A 13,755-nucleotide genomic window follows, 5' to 3' on the forward strand; every position below is an offset into this window, starting at 1 on the left:
TTCCGGTTTGCGTTTTTCTGTATACTTTGAACATACATATACTACGAATAAAGTGTATTTTCAGAATTCTATCTGCTATCATTTTCAAGTTTACTATCCACGGTGGTCACAGAGTTTATTAAATAGAGAGGGTCTGTATACTATATCAATGACCACCATGGATCGATTAGAAAACTTAGAATTGAAAGTAAATACACTTTATTTATATAGTGAATGTTCATAATATACAGATAAGCGCTAAAATTATTCATGTGCACTTTTGATACCTTTTCTGAAATTCTCCAGTCATTAAATCTTTTACAAAATTCATTGATTACAAAAAAAAAGAAGATGTGGTATGATGTGGTATGATTGCCATGTTGACAACTCTTCACAAGAGACCAAAATGACACAGAAATTAACAACTATAGGTCATCGTACGGCCTTCAACAACGAGCAAAGACCATACCTCATACTCAGCTTTAAAAGGCACCGAAATGAAAATGTAAAACAATTCAAACGAGAAAACTAGCTGCCTTATTTATGTACAAAAAATGAACGAAAAACAAATATGTAACGCATAAACAAACGACAACCACTGAAGTACAGGCTCCTTACTTAAATGTTCATAACATACTAAATGTATATTCATATTGAAATTGATAGAAAACCACACATTGGGAATTTTGGAAATAAAGGAGGAGGGATTAAAAAAAACATTTTCCTGTCCCCAATAACCTATGATTTATGATAATTTTGCTGAAATTCTCCAGTCATTCAATATTTCACAAAATTCTACCAACAACACTTTACATACTTTAAACTACGCTCTGAATACCCGCGATTTCGCGGGGGTGTTCTAGTATATGTTTAAATCACGTGAATTGATTTCTGAATGGGTTTCAGGGAAATCTGGTGTGATTTTCCCGTACAAGAAATTTGATAGTATACAATTTGTAACTCACTGAAAAAGAATGATCAATATACTAATGATGCCTATATTTATATTAATTAAAGAACCTACGCTGTATTTTCATTCTGAATTAATAGTATTCGTATTGTTATGCTGATTATAAGGTGGACAGTGTTCTCTGCTTTAGAATTCCTTGTGTGTACCCGTCTTTGTATTTTTTCCACAACTAGAAACGACATGTGACAATTGAAATATTTAAAAGTGCCTATCCCTGTACAATGTATAATGACGAATACTGTTTTTACTATGACCTGTGTAAATATCAAAATATTTATAAAGCCAAACAAGTACAAAGTTGAAGAGCATTGAGGATCCTTTATTCCAAAAAGTTGTGCCAAATACGACTAAGGTAATATATATGCCTGGGATAAGAAAATCCTTAGTTTTTCGAAAAAATCTTTTGTAAACAGGAAATTTATAAAAAATGAACACATTATTGATATTTATGTCAACACCGAAGTGTTGACTACTGGGCTGGTGATACCCTCGGGGACGAAACGTCCACCAGCAGTGGCATCGACCCAGTGGTGTTAATTGTTATCAAAGGTACAAGGATTATAATTTAGTACGCCAGACGCGCGTTTCGTCTACATAAGACTCATCAGTGACGCTAATATCAAAATACTTATAAAGCAAAACAAGTTTCAAAGTTGATGAGCATTGAGGATCCAAAATTCCAAAAAGTTGTGCCAAATACGGCTAAGGTAATCTATGCCTGAGATAAAATGCTAAATCTCTAATATAACATTTGATGGTGCAGCAGACAGAGATAGAACGTACATATTAGGTAACAGGTGGCATATATTATTGTTATCATTATCGGATTCGATCCGCCAGTTGTAATGCTGACACAGATTTTTCATAACGCGCAAAATATGAAAGTGTTTGACTTTCAAACATTTATGAATTATGAAAAAAAATTTACACTAAAAACCCGTATTTTGATCAAGTGTTATCAGCATAAAATTGCATAAATTATTTTGATGAATTTGTGGTAACATGTATAATACATCATATTTTATTATGAAACGAACAATATATAAGGCTTCAAAAACCATACATTCAGCACAACACTGGACCATCGCACCATATCAAGTAAGTGTCTTAACAAGTCAAGTCTGTGGAATTGTTAGAATAAGTGTAGAAAACCAATTCTTCCATTTCCAACTATGAACAACTTTTAACCTTTCGTCGATTCTGAAAGAGAAAATATTTTGTGTTTGTCGTTCTAGATGTTTTGATCGATGCAGGTGTTGCATTGGCAATAATTTACACAATATACTAGCTTATTGCTAAACGATGCAAAAGGAATAAATGAGTCGATACATGCTGTCGTCGGTGACGTCGAACAAATGTCCCTTTTCCATTGACACATTTCTCATCTGATATTAATGCTAATATGAGGCAGGCATTACCTGTGAATGGGGACGAAGTTTGTTTAAATTTATTTTTTTGTATTTTAAATATTTGTTAAAAAAAAAGATACGGAAATACCGTAACGTTTCCGATTTTGGTTCTGTTGTTAGGGATTTTACTTGTGACGTTATTTAAGTTATGACGTCATGTTCAATGTAAAACAAAGAAACGCAATGCATCAGGTAGGCCTAACGTTTATTCATACCAAAGACAAAGAATGATTAAAAATGAAATATTGGTATTGTGTTCCTTGAGTTCCTATATTTTACTAGACTAATCAAAGTCTCACGACAACAAGACCGGAAGAAGGAAGTAGAGTTATGTGTTCTGCGCAGATCCGGAAATTAAAAAACACGACAAAAAAAAATTGAACGATTTTGAGTTCATTAGTACAATGAAAAATTCGGGAAATTTTCCCGATTTTTTTTTTTTTTTTTTATTGAATTTTCTACTGTAATAGGGGACTTCGTCCCCATATAAAAAAAATGATAAGTAGTAAATAAACCCTATTATTCTTTCATGAATTAAAGACTTTACACTTAGTAACTAAGAAGTGATCTGTTGAACCGTCACATTATTTCTGAATTTCACGCTGTACCTTTTCTAATACGTACATGCATATTCCGTTATTAAATTTCATTTATTGCGTCCTTTCAAATCGACTGGAAATGATTTTCAGATTAATTTTACATTTTATACGCAAATCATTCCGTTCTATTATCTAAATAAAAGCATATGTGATACATTTTGAAGGAGAACTATAAAAGTGGCAATGAAAATTTAATTGTCAATGAGAAAACAAAATAATGAATACCCTCAGGTATACATTAATAAAAGTTACATAAGATGATTGAAATATATTAAAATGTAGGTGTTTCAAGTGGTGGTCCTTCTTTGAAATAACAAACTAAGGCAGTACTTGTACCGATTAAAATAAACTGTCTTTTAAATAAATGCCATTTAAATTATTCTGAGTTGCTGTTAATGTCAATAAGACAGCAATCAAAATTTATAAAACAAACGACGCCTAGTTGTCACCGTACAGACAATAAAAAGAGAATTTCAAATATTTTGTTTTTCAATATCACACCAACTTGATCCACGATATATGCTCGGGGATTCTGTAAGTAAAGGATCGATGCTGTGTGTGATTTTGGAAAACAATAAACAATTCATTATACCTCTTAAGTATATGTTTGAATTTTCCCCTGAACAGTACACAGGAAAATATTTTGGACCAAAAAAAAGTTAAATAGTATTAAATTGGAAGCAAGCTACTCCAACCTATTGCATATACAGAATTTAAAAGCTATCCGAATTCTACAATATTTATAAAACAAACGACGCCTAGTTGTCACCGTACGGACAATAAATAGAGAATTTCAAATATTTTGTTTTTCAATATCACACCAACTTGATCCACGATATATGATCGGGGATTCTGTAAGTAAAGGATCGATGCTGTATGTGATTTTGGAAAATAATAAACTATTCATTATACCTCTTAAGTATATGTTTGAACTTTCCCCTGAACACTACACAGGAAAATATTTTGGACCAAAAAAAAATTAAATAGTATTAAATTGTAAACAAGCTACTCCAACCTATTGCATATACAGAATTTGAAAGCTATCCGAATTCTACAATATTAAATGGTATTGCTTTGAAGGACAATGTAATACCAAATATATTACAATTCTCTGTTACACACATTAATTTCCATTTGTTGGAATTCAAACAGGATAGTTTTGCTTGGTAAAAAAAAAACCTTTTTCAAACTACAAAATTACGACTGTTAACATATCCACATATATTACCCTGCTATCCTTTGATTTTGTGGAGGTTTTTTCGTTGCTGGTAATATTCGTTTATAATCATTGTGTAATTTTCTGGTGGATTGTTTCATCTTACAAAATCACGTGGCTGTTCACAATATACTGTCTGGGTCTTATCCATTATCAATTAGGGAAAAACGGTAACCTGTAATGCGAAAAACAAATATGTTACTTTTTTAAAATAATTTTCTAATTGTCAAAGATTGTACAATCTTTAATTCAATTTAAATATATCATGAAACTGTATTATTTGCGCAGTTGCTTTTTATAAAATAAAAATTTAAATAATATTTAAAATAAACTGACAACTCCATGGCTAAAAATGAAAAGGACAAACAGACAAACAATAGTACACATGACACAACATAGAAAACTAAAGAATAAACAACACGAACACCACAAAACATAGGGGTGATTTCAGGTGCTCTGGAAGGGTAAGCAGATCCTGCTCCACATGTGGCACCCGTCGTGTTGCTTATGAGATATCAAATCTGGTAAATAGTCTAATAAGGTAGGTCACATTTATGAAAGGGAAGGGGATTGTAGTTACGACGTAAGGAACATATCTGATATCATTTGTGAAACGGTTATTCCATAGCGGTCAACCAACTCGTGATGGCGTCCGTAAAATTTACGAAGAGATGATTTCAACTTCACCATTTTGAACACTTGATTTAATAGCTTCCTTGTTAGCAACAACCCTCTATCAAGAAAAACATGATAGGAAATGCAAGCACGGGAAGTAAGAGTTGCAGTATAAAGAGAACGATTCTAAGTGATATCGAAATTAAAACATTTTTTTTTTTAGTAAACACGGAATATTTCAAGATTTTGTATAATTCTTTTTTGAATATATAGCAATTTCCTTAGTACTTTGCGATGACTGAAATTCAAGTGAGCGTTTGGACTTTTTTTTATCTTTCTAGCTATAATTAAAACAACAAAATCTTTTACCATTTATTGGACTTAAAATGTAGTTGTATATATAACAAGATTAAAGGGTTTTTCAAAATTACCAAAATTGACAGTTATCCCATTAAATATGAAGAAACATATATATCTTAAAAGTGCTGTAATATCCTAGAACTGAAAAAAGTTTTGAAGTTTTTCCCTTGCAGTAAATTCAATCATTTGACTTGATCAAACTAAAATGACCGTTTCAGACTGAATTCTTGCTTCTAGTGTAATCTAGTGGCGCGTATCTTTAATCTTCTGTTCAAATTCTATAAATTCACAACATGAGATACAAGATTGTATGTTTTACGTAGAAAATTAGTATATTCAAGTACACAAAGTCTTTAAAAGGATTGAAGTTGTGACCATAAAATAGTATTTACGATTATTTTTACTCGTATAATTTTTTTAAAGAGCTACTGATCACCACATGCACGATCAAATTTTGAAAAATGACAAAACTTAACTTCAGAATGGTATATAAAAAAAACTGAAACAAGCTCCAATTAAATAATCCATAACTTATATATTTCTTGACTATTACAGAATGCAATTCTCAGTTGGTATTCTCTTGGCTATCTTTGGCGCAGTCAGCGCATCCTATAAAGGAGGATATGGCGGATACGGAGGTGGATACGGAGGATACGGTGGCGGATTAGGAGGGGGATTAGGTGGAGGATTAGGAGGAGGATTAGGAGGAGGATTGTGGGGTATTGGAGTTGGTGGATACGGCAAAGGAGGATATGGTGGATACGGCGGATATGGAATCGGAGGTGGATACGGAGGATACGGAATCGGAGGTGGATACGGAGGATACGGAATAGGTGGTGGATACGGAGGATATGGAATCGGAGGTGGATACGGAGGATATGGAATCGGAGGTGGATATGGTGGATATGGAATCGGAGGTGGATATGGTGGAATCGGTGGTGGATATGGAAAAGCCGTTGTTGTTAAAGTACCAGTATCTGTAGGATATGGCGGTTATGGTGGTATCGGAGGTGGATTCGGTGGTGTCGGTGGTGGATTCGGTGGAATCGGAGGTGGATTAGGTGGTATCGGAGGTGGAATTGGTGGTGGATATGGTGGTTTGAACAGCTATTCATATGGAAAGGGAAAAGGTAAGATAATTTCTACTTTAAATGATTGTTTTATCATTATTTTTCTGACTGGAATTTATTGATCAACGAATTGTTTACATTCCTTAATTTGTTTGAATACATGTTAAATATCATTCGCTAACGTCTGCCTAGATTGTTTTACATGGCAAAATTGATGACATGCCTTATCCAGGGGAAATACTTGATTAAATTGTTGTCAGTGTCATACATACATTCGTGTAATTACAGCAAAAAGATTGTGCAAGTTTTTTTTTAAAGAATTCCACATGATATATTTCTTTTAAAAAGGAAAACGTTATATCTAAAATACTCTGATTCATAACACCTAATTTCAAACATTGTTTCTCGAAAAAAAACTAATATTTTCTCTTCTAATTTTATATTGTTTTAGATTAATTTAACTGAATAATGAATTTGAATAAATACGAAAACTACAAATTATTAGCCAATGGTATGCTATAACATTTATATTTTGTTTTGCAGGGTATTAAACGCAGATTACCAACCTAAACGGATAAACAATGATAAACTTTTTTACATTTTTGGAATAAAATGTAATTGCTGTAGGGATTTTGTGTTGACTTTTTCTATCATAGATTTAATGTCACTGCACCAACTGAACATGTTGAAGTCATGAACCAGTAATAAACACTGAACTTCTTAATCCTGTATATAGTTTAATACATAAACAGGATTATCCTAATTAACAGCTCATCTTCACAAACAGCTCAATTCTGTTAAAATACATAATATAACACTTTGGAGTGTCTATGAGACAACTCTCCTTCCTAGTCAATAAAATGTAAAAAAAAAATAACAGTTATTATTCAAAGTAAAAACACAGAGCCTTGGCTCACACCGAACAGCAAGATATCAAGGGCACACAAATTACTATTTAAAAACACTTTAAACAGGAAAACCAACGGTCTTCTCTATATAAAAACAAGATAAGAGAAACACCTATAAACAACACCTTCAAACGACAACTGTTGAACAACAGGCTCAGACAGGTTCAGATATATCCGGATGTTTCTTTTGTGGAAGATAAAATAAACTGTCGCTGCTACATGCTTTTATTCACATAAAAGGTTCCAATTGGCATGGTAGTTAACCAATTATGCTCGATCCCCCAGATCCACCAATACTACAATGTAAGTGTATAAATTACAAATCCAGAAAAAATAGGTGTCGAGAAGTAATTGCAAGTCTCAAGTACGCTTTTGTAAATACAGATTTTTATATGAAAAAACAACAGATTTTGTCTACCAAAAAAATGTCAACTACAGATAATTTTTATTTATAAATTTAGTGCATTCACATGTACTTAGACGTTTTAATGTATCTGAACCGAAGAAAAGGTGGTGGATGATAACTACGCAAAATTCAAAACTAATGAAATAGGAATAGAATCCCACCAAAACCTAGGAGTGAATATGTGTAATCTGGGAGTGTATATGTGTTCTCCGGGAGTGAATCAGTGTGATCCAGGAGTGTTTAAGTGTGATCCGAGAGTGTTTGTGTGTGTAATCCGGGAGTGTGTGTGTGTAATCCGGGAGTGTGTGTGTGTGATCCGGAAGTGTGTGTGTGTAATCCGGGAGTGTATGTGTGATCCGGGAGTGAATATGTGTGATCCGGGAGTGAATATGTGTGATCCGGGAATGAACTTGTGTTCTCCTGGAGTGAATAGAAAAAACAAAAAAATACTTAACTCCGAGGAAAATTCAAAACTCAAAATCAAAAGCTCAAATACATCAAACTAATGAATAGCAACCGTCATATTCCTGAATTGGTACAGGCATTTTCTTACGTAGAAAATTGCGGATTGAACCTGATTTTATAGCTAGATAAACCTCTCACTTTTATGACAGACACATCAAATTTCATTATATTTTCAACGATGCGTGAGCAAAAGAAACCAGACATAATAGGTAAAAATGTCAAATATACAGCAGTCAACATTATTTAATAATCTTTTAAATCATAAAAAAACAAAACAAAATTTTAATATGCATCAAAGAAGCACAAAATGGCATGAATTTCACATAGTACAGTAACACAACGACGGGATGTATAACTACAGAGCCATGCCATACATGTAACAAAAGGCAAATAGACAAAGCACAAAGCAAAAAATAAAAGACGAGTAGCAAACAAGTTTTACAATAGCTCAATAACTGGATTTATAAGCACAGAGTCACGCCACATGAATACGAGAATAGCACTAACAAAAATGACCAGACGTACAAGTACCACAAGCATCTTAATCACAACAAAAACAAACAAATATGTAACAACTATGTGTGATACGGGAGTTAATTTGTGTGTTCCGGGAGTGAATATGTGTGATCCAGAGGTTAATTTGTGTTCTTTTAATGTGATTTAGTGTGATCATGGAGAGAATTTGTGTGATCCGAGAGTGATTGAGTGTGATCCGGGAGTGAATATGTGTGTGATCCGGGTGTGTATGTGTGATCAGAAAAAGAATATGTGTGATCCTGGAGTGTATGTGTGATCCAGGAGTGAATTTGTTATCCAGGAGTGAATATATGTGATCGGGGAGTTAATATGTGTGATTTTGGGAGTGCATGTGTAATCTGGTCGTGAATATGTGTGATCCGGGAGTCAATGTGTGTGATCTGGGAGTGAATATATGTGATCCGGGAGTGAATATGTGTGTGATCTGGGATTGTATGTGTGCATGACCTGGGAGTGAATATGTGTGATCCGGGAGTCAATGTGTGTGATCTGGAAGTGAATATGTGTAATCAGGGAGTGAATATGTGTGATCCGGGAGTGTATATGTGATCTGGGAGTGATTTTGTGTTCTCCTGGAGTGAATATGTGTGATCCGGGAGTGAATTTTTGATCTGGGAGTGAATTTGGTTCTCCTGGAGTGAATTTGTATGATCTGGATAGACAGAACAATATGTATGTTTTTGTTACAATTAGGAAAAGAAGAATTGTTTCCCTATCTTATTTTCCTATATGCTAGGGTTTCGTTTTCATAAACTATATGTTTTAATAAGTATATAACTATTGCTGACCTCTTTTCGCATACAAAGTAAAAATGCAAGTCACACGAATGATCATTCCAGTGAAGTTTACCATCATCGTATATACGAGTATCGAGACAGTTTTCTCCTTTGTGTCCATTTGGTTCATGTGGCCCCCAATCAGTTATATCAAATTCATGGTTACTAGTGCTCCAGATAAACGTTCCTTCTGTATTGATATCATTTGCACCAAGCCAAAAATTATCTGAAAATGTTTTTCTTGTTCGTATTATCATATTTGGCCATACAAGATTTTTTTCAAGAGAAAATTGAATGTGCTATTTTTAAAGTTGAAAATTACGCTTATGAAACAGTTCTATCAAGATTGAAATATTTCACTTATATAAAATATGAAAACAACGCTTTATGCACTGCATAAGTCTGCAGCGCTTTTATTGATATACCTCCATCGAGAACACTCGAAGCCGAGTATTTTTTTTGAAAGTTAAATTGATAACAACCTAAATTTTGCCAATCTCTGTAAAGCTGAATCTCTGTATGTGCCTTTCTCAAGTCAGGAGCCTGTAATTCAGTGGTTGTTGTTTGTTTATGTATTACATATTTGTTTTTTTCGTTCATTTTTTTGTACATAAATTAGGCCGTTATTTGTGTCGTTTGAATTGTTTTACATTGTCATTTCGGATTCTGTTATAGCTAACTATGCGGTATGGGCTTTGTTGAAGGCCGTACGGTGACCTATAGTTGGTAATTTCTGTGTCATTTGGTCTTGTGGAGAGTTGTCTCAGTGGCAATCATATCACAACTTCTTTTTTTTTATATTTTCCTTAACGAGGCTCGTTTGATATACTTCTTTTTTTATGATATGCTATATTATAGCACCGTTTTCTGTATCATTTCAAAATATTTGTTTATACTACAATTACACAGATATATATATCCTCGCTGGGCTTCCTAAATGACGTATATGACTTTTTTTGGCTAAAACTACTTTTTAATACAAATCGTCTTGGCCGGAGGAAATCTTTGATATTCCAAAATAGCATACAGTTAGACCAATCGAAACATTTGAAATAAGACATGTTACAAAATTGCCAATCTCAGCTGTTTATAAAGTTTGTGTCCAAAATGTTGTATGTAAACTTGAAATGTGTGGTATAATGGCTTTGATAATCAGGTACTTGTTAATTTCTTCATTTCCGTGAAAATAAAAAAGTTTTTGGGTAATCCAGGGATCATTTCTAAGTTTTTATGTCACTGCCATTTACAAAAATATTCAAGTTTACATACGACATTTTGGAAACATGCATTTCGACAAAATTTTCGAAGCCTGTTTGTGAGATTTTGTTTGTTTGAAAATTTCATATTAACAACATTTTTGAAGCCCAGCAACGTTATACAGGCATAGGGTCAATACAACCTCTGAAGATCAAACACTTGAGAATATCATAAAGAACGGGTGATATTTGCTAAGTTTACTGCACGATATAGAATGTCACGTACGGATCAACTTTTTCGTGATGTTCATACTTTGTCAGTAGTAATACTATTGTTTATTTGACTATTTATACGTCTATCGATACATTGTTGTACTTACGTGTGTTACTTGATGGCATCGTTAGAAGAAGATCCAGCAAAAACTTATTCTCATCAATGATTTCTAGTTCAGCAAGGTAGCCGTGGTGTGTGTGTTGACAAAAACTCTTGCAAAAATAAATAGAAATAGAAAAAAATAAAAACTTATTGAAATTCTATTAAACATACTTTTTTCAGCATTTTGTTCTACATTTTACACAAATATGCCCGGCTATACTAAATGTACGTGTAAGGAAGAATTCCATGTAATGTGTTTTTAAAGAACTTCAGCCTTTTTGGTAATCAATAGAACAAGTTTGTTTTACAGAATTAAATAAATAAGTATGTGGAGTAGTAAAACTGTTTTGGAACTCAATGATATTTATTGTCATTTAGTTTTTCTTATAATAGTCATTTTCTTTTTAACAAAAGCAAGGAAAATATCAAGGCTAACAAAAACCGGGAAAATAGCAAAGCTAACAAAAACAGGGAAAAGCAAGGCTAACAAAAACAGGGAATATAGAAAGGCTAACAAAAACAGGGAAAATAGCAAGGCTAATAACAGCAAGAAGAATAGGAATATCAATATTTAACGTATTTTATATAAAACTTGACCGTCAGGAGCCTGTAATTCAGTGGTTGTCGTTTTTTTTTATGTGCTACATACATTGTATTTGTTTTTCGTTCAATTTTTGTACCGGAATTAGGCCGTTAGTTTTCTCATTTGAATTGTTTTACATTGTCATTTCGGGGCCTTTTACAGCTGACTATGCGGTATGAACTTTTCTCATTGTTGAAGGCCGAACGGTGACCTATAGTTGTTAATTTCTGTGTCATTTTGATCTTTTGTGGAGAGTTGTCTCATTTGCAATGATACCACATCTTCTTTTTTACTTTAATATTTATTTCAGTGCATATAAACGCATGCCTGAATTCATCAACTCAACGTTAAATGAATAATATAAGATTTCACGATTTGAAACAATTATAAATATTATAATTAAAATTGAGGTTATCGAGTAATCTATTATTACGTTGCATATATTTTTAGATTTGAACAAATGATTTGCGTATGTACCTGTGCATCTGACCAAGTTTTGTTTGTGGATACAACTAAGTAACACGACGTGCCATATGGTTTCCATCCATGCTGGCATTGTGGCTCACCTATCAAAAATACAAAAAGTCATGACAACAAAACATAACATTTTTTTTTTAAAACGTCAAACGTCACAGTTCTTTTGTCCTACATTCTAATAAAACGAGATTCGTTGCATTTTTAAGCAACTCCTTATGGTGTACTGGAAAAATCTAAATAAATTTAATTGGATATAAGCGAGTACTGGTTCCCGGAGCTTCGTAATAAGCAATGCCTGTATTCCAGATATAAGAACCAGACAAAATGAACGCTGTTGATCTGTTTTGCTTATTCTTTAGTTTTCTGTGTTGTGTGTTGTGTACTAGTGTGTCTGTTTGTCTTTTTTCTTTTTTGACATGACATTTGTCAGTTTATTTCCGATTTATGAGTTTGGATTTTCCTCTGGTATCTTTCGCCCTTCTTTTAGATTGTATACAATTTTGATACCATTCTCAAATTAGAGGTGTTACTAACACTCGAGCTAACACTAACATTGGTTACGAGTGTGTGAAGATAAATAACTGATTTATATATCGCATGTTATAAAATCATTGTTTGGATGAATACTCGTAAAAAATAGTGTTTTAGAACATGTATAAATTAATAATATGGAAGTACAGAAAAAGTGTGTTAACGCATGCGGAAGAATATCTCAAGAACGTTTTGCGGCAGACGAGTGTCCACAATACACAGCACTATTATTAGTCTTAGAATAGTAGAATAGAATGATATAAAAATGAATGAAAATTATATAAAATATTAATAATAATAATTTATTTTATTAAAGTGTCACATACTTGCCTAACAAGTGATATTTAGATTTTATAATATGCATTGCACAATTATAAAAATAAGACTAATACCCAGCCTAGATAGGCTTATGAGACACTATATATACAATATTGTATTTTACCTATATTGTTTAAATTCAAGGCCCAGTGGAACTATTGTGCTCAGTTTATAAGTTATGTTGTATCGTTAAATCGTATGTTACATATGGTAACATTTTGTAATTCACCGTGGGAAAGTACACTGAATTTTAAGACATACATTTGAAATATCTATGTCAGTTGTAGGGGATTAACTAGTATTTTCATCATAACTTATAATATATATACCTTGAATGATGATAAATGCAAAAACGAGAAGAACACATGGGTTTTTCATTGGCCTTGTCTTAAAAATGTAAACGACTGACCGTAATATAGTATTCCTTATCATAAACTATAATCTGGTGACCCTAATGGAAGACAATCTAGATATTGCATTCAAGATTAAACTTATATTAGTCATTATCAGTGTTTGAAAGTAAAGTATTGGTCTCTCATACGAACAAACAGAGGTATTTGTCAACGAAACAGCAACCCAACGACAAACAATTTGAAAAGGCCTGCTTTAACAATATACTTTGCGTATTATCAGGAGGAATTTCACTTTAAACATGAATACATAATAATAAAATCAGGCATTATTGTATGTTATCTGATTGTATAAATCAGAGGGAGCCTAGAAATATAATGCTCTTCCGAAAATGCCCAGTTAACGTCAACCGGACTCTTTAACCTGGATTCCTGATGTCGTTCAGGTGAAGTAGGGTCACCTTAACTCTGCTTTTTGTCTAACATATGCGAACTTGATGATAGGATACATGGTGTTTAACGCCACTTTCAGCACTAATGGATATATCATGGCATTTAACTTTATATTGGTGGAGGAAATCCATGTTCTAGAAAATAACCACCGATTTCAGCAC

The 13,755-nt window shown here is 33.0% G+C and overlaps 2 protein-coding genes across 3 annotated transcripts; one reads left to right on the plus strand and one right to left on the minus strand.

Annotated features, from left to right (window-relative positions):
• Nucleotides 1–1,981: 1,981 nt before the first annotated feature.
• LOC139521237 (uncharacterized) lies at nucleotides 1,982–6,848 on the plus strand. Its single transcript, XM_071314696.1, has 3 exons — nucleotides 1,982–2,047; nucleotides 5,704–6,278; nucleotides 6,762–6,848. The coding sequence occupies exons 2-3, from the start codon at nucleotides 5,705–5,707 to the stop codon at nucleotides 6,767–6,769; spliced, it is 582 nt and encodes a 193-aa protein (XP_071170797.1). The 5' UTR covers nucleotides 1,982–2,047; nucleotide 5,704; the 3' UTR covers nucleotides 6,770–6,848.
• LOC139521238 (alpha-N-acetylgalactosamine-specific lectin-like) lies at nucleotides 2,547–13,237 on the minus strand. Of its 2 annotated transcripts, none has more exons than XM_071314698.1 (5): nucleotides 13,121–13,237; nucleotides 11,943–12,031; nucleotides 10,887–10,992; nucleotides 9,323–9,536; nucleotides 2,547–4,348 (listed from the first exon to the last, which is right to left on the minus strand). In XM_071314698.1, exons 1-5 carry the CDS (start codon nucleotides 13,221–13,223, stop codon nucleotides 4,327–4,329), a joined length of 534 nt encoding a protein of 177 aa, XP_071170799.1. In that variant the 5' UTR covers nucleotides 13,224–13,237; the 3' UTR covers nucleotides 2,547–4,326. The 2 variants fall into 2 exon arrangements, with proteins under 2 accessions (XP_071170799.1, XP_071170798.1); XM_071314697.1 differs by lacking the exon at nucleotides 2,547–4,348 and adding an exon at nucleotides 7,338–7,422.
• Between the last annotated feature and the right edge of the window lie 518 nt (nucleotides 13,238–13,755).

This window comes from Mytilus edulis, chromosome 4 (assembly GCF_963676685.1).
Source record: "Mytilus edulis chromosome 4, xbMytEdul2.2, whole genome shotgun sequence".
NCBI classification, from domain to species: domain Eukaryota; kingdom Metazoa; phylum Mollusca; class Bivalvia; order Mytilida; family Mytilidae; genus Mytilus; species Mytilus edulis.

Bases quoted from the DNA above. Each gene is read 5' to 3' on its own strand.
- LOC139521237 (XM_071314696.1), top strand. From the start codon at position 5,705: ATGCAATTCTCAGTTGGTATTCTCTTGGCTATCTTTGGCGCAGTCAGC.
- LOC139521238 (XM_071314697.1), bottom strand. From the start codon at position 13,223: ATGATAAGGAATACTATATTACGGTCAGTCGTTTACATTTTTAAGACA. The intron at 10,993-11,942 runs GTACATACGCAA...TATTTTTGCAAG, and splicing joins AAACTTGGTCAGATGCACAG to AGTTTTTGTCAACACACACA. The intron at 9,537-10,886 runs GTAAGTACAACA...AAACATTTTCAG, and splicing joins GATGCCATCAAGTAACACAC to ATAATTTTTGGCTTGGTGCA.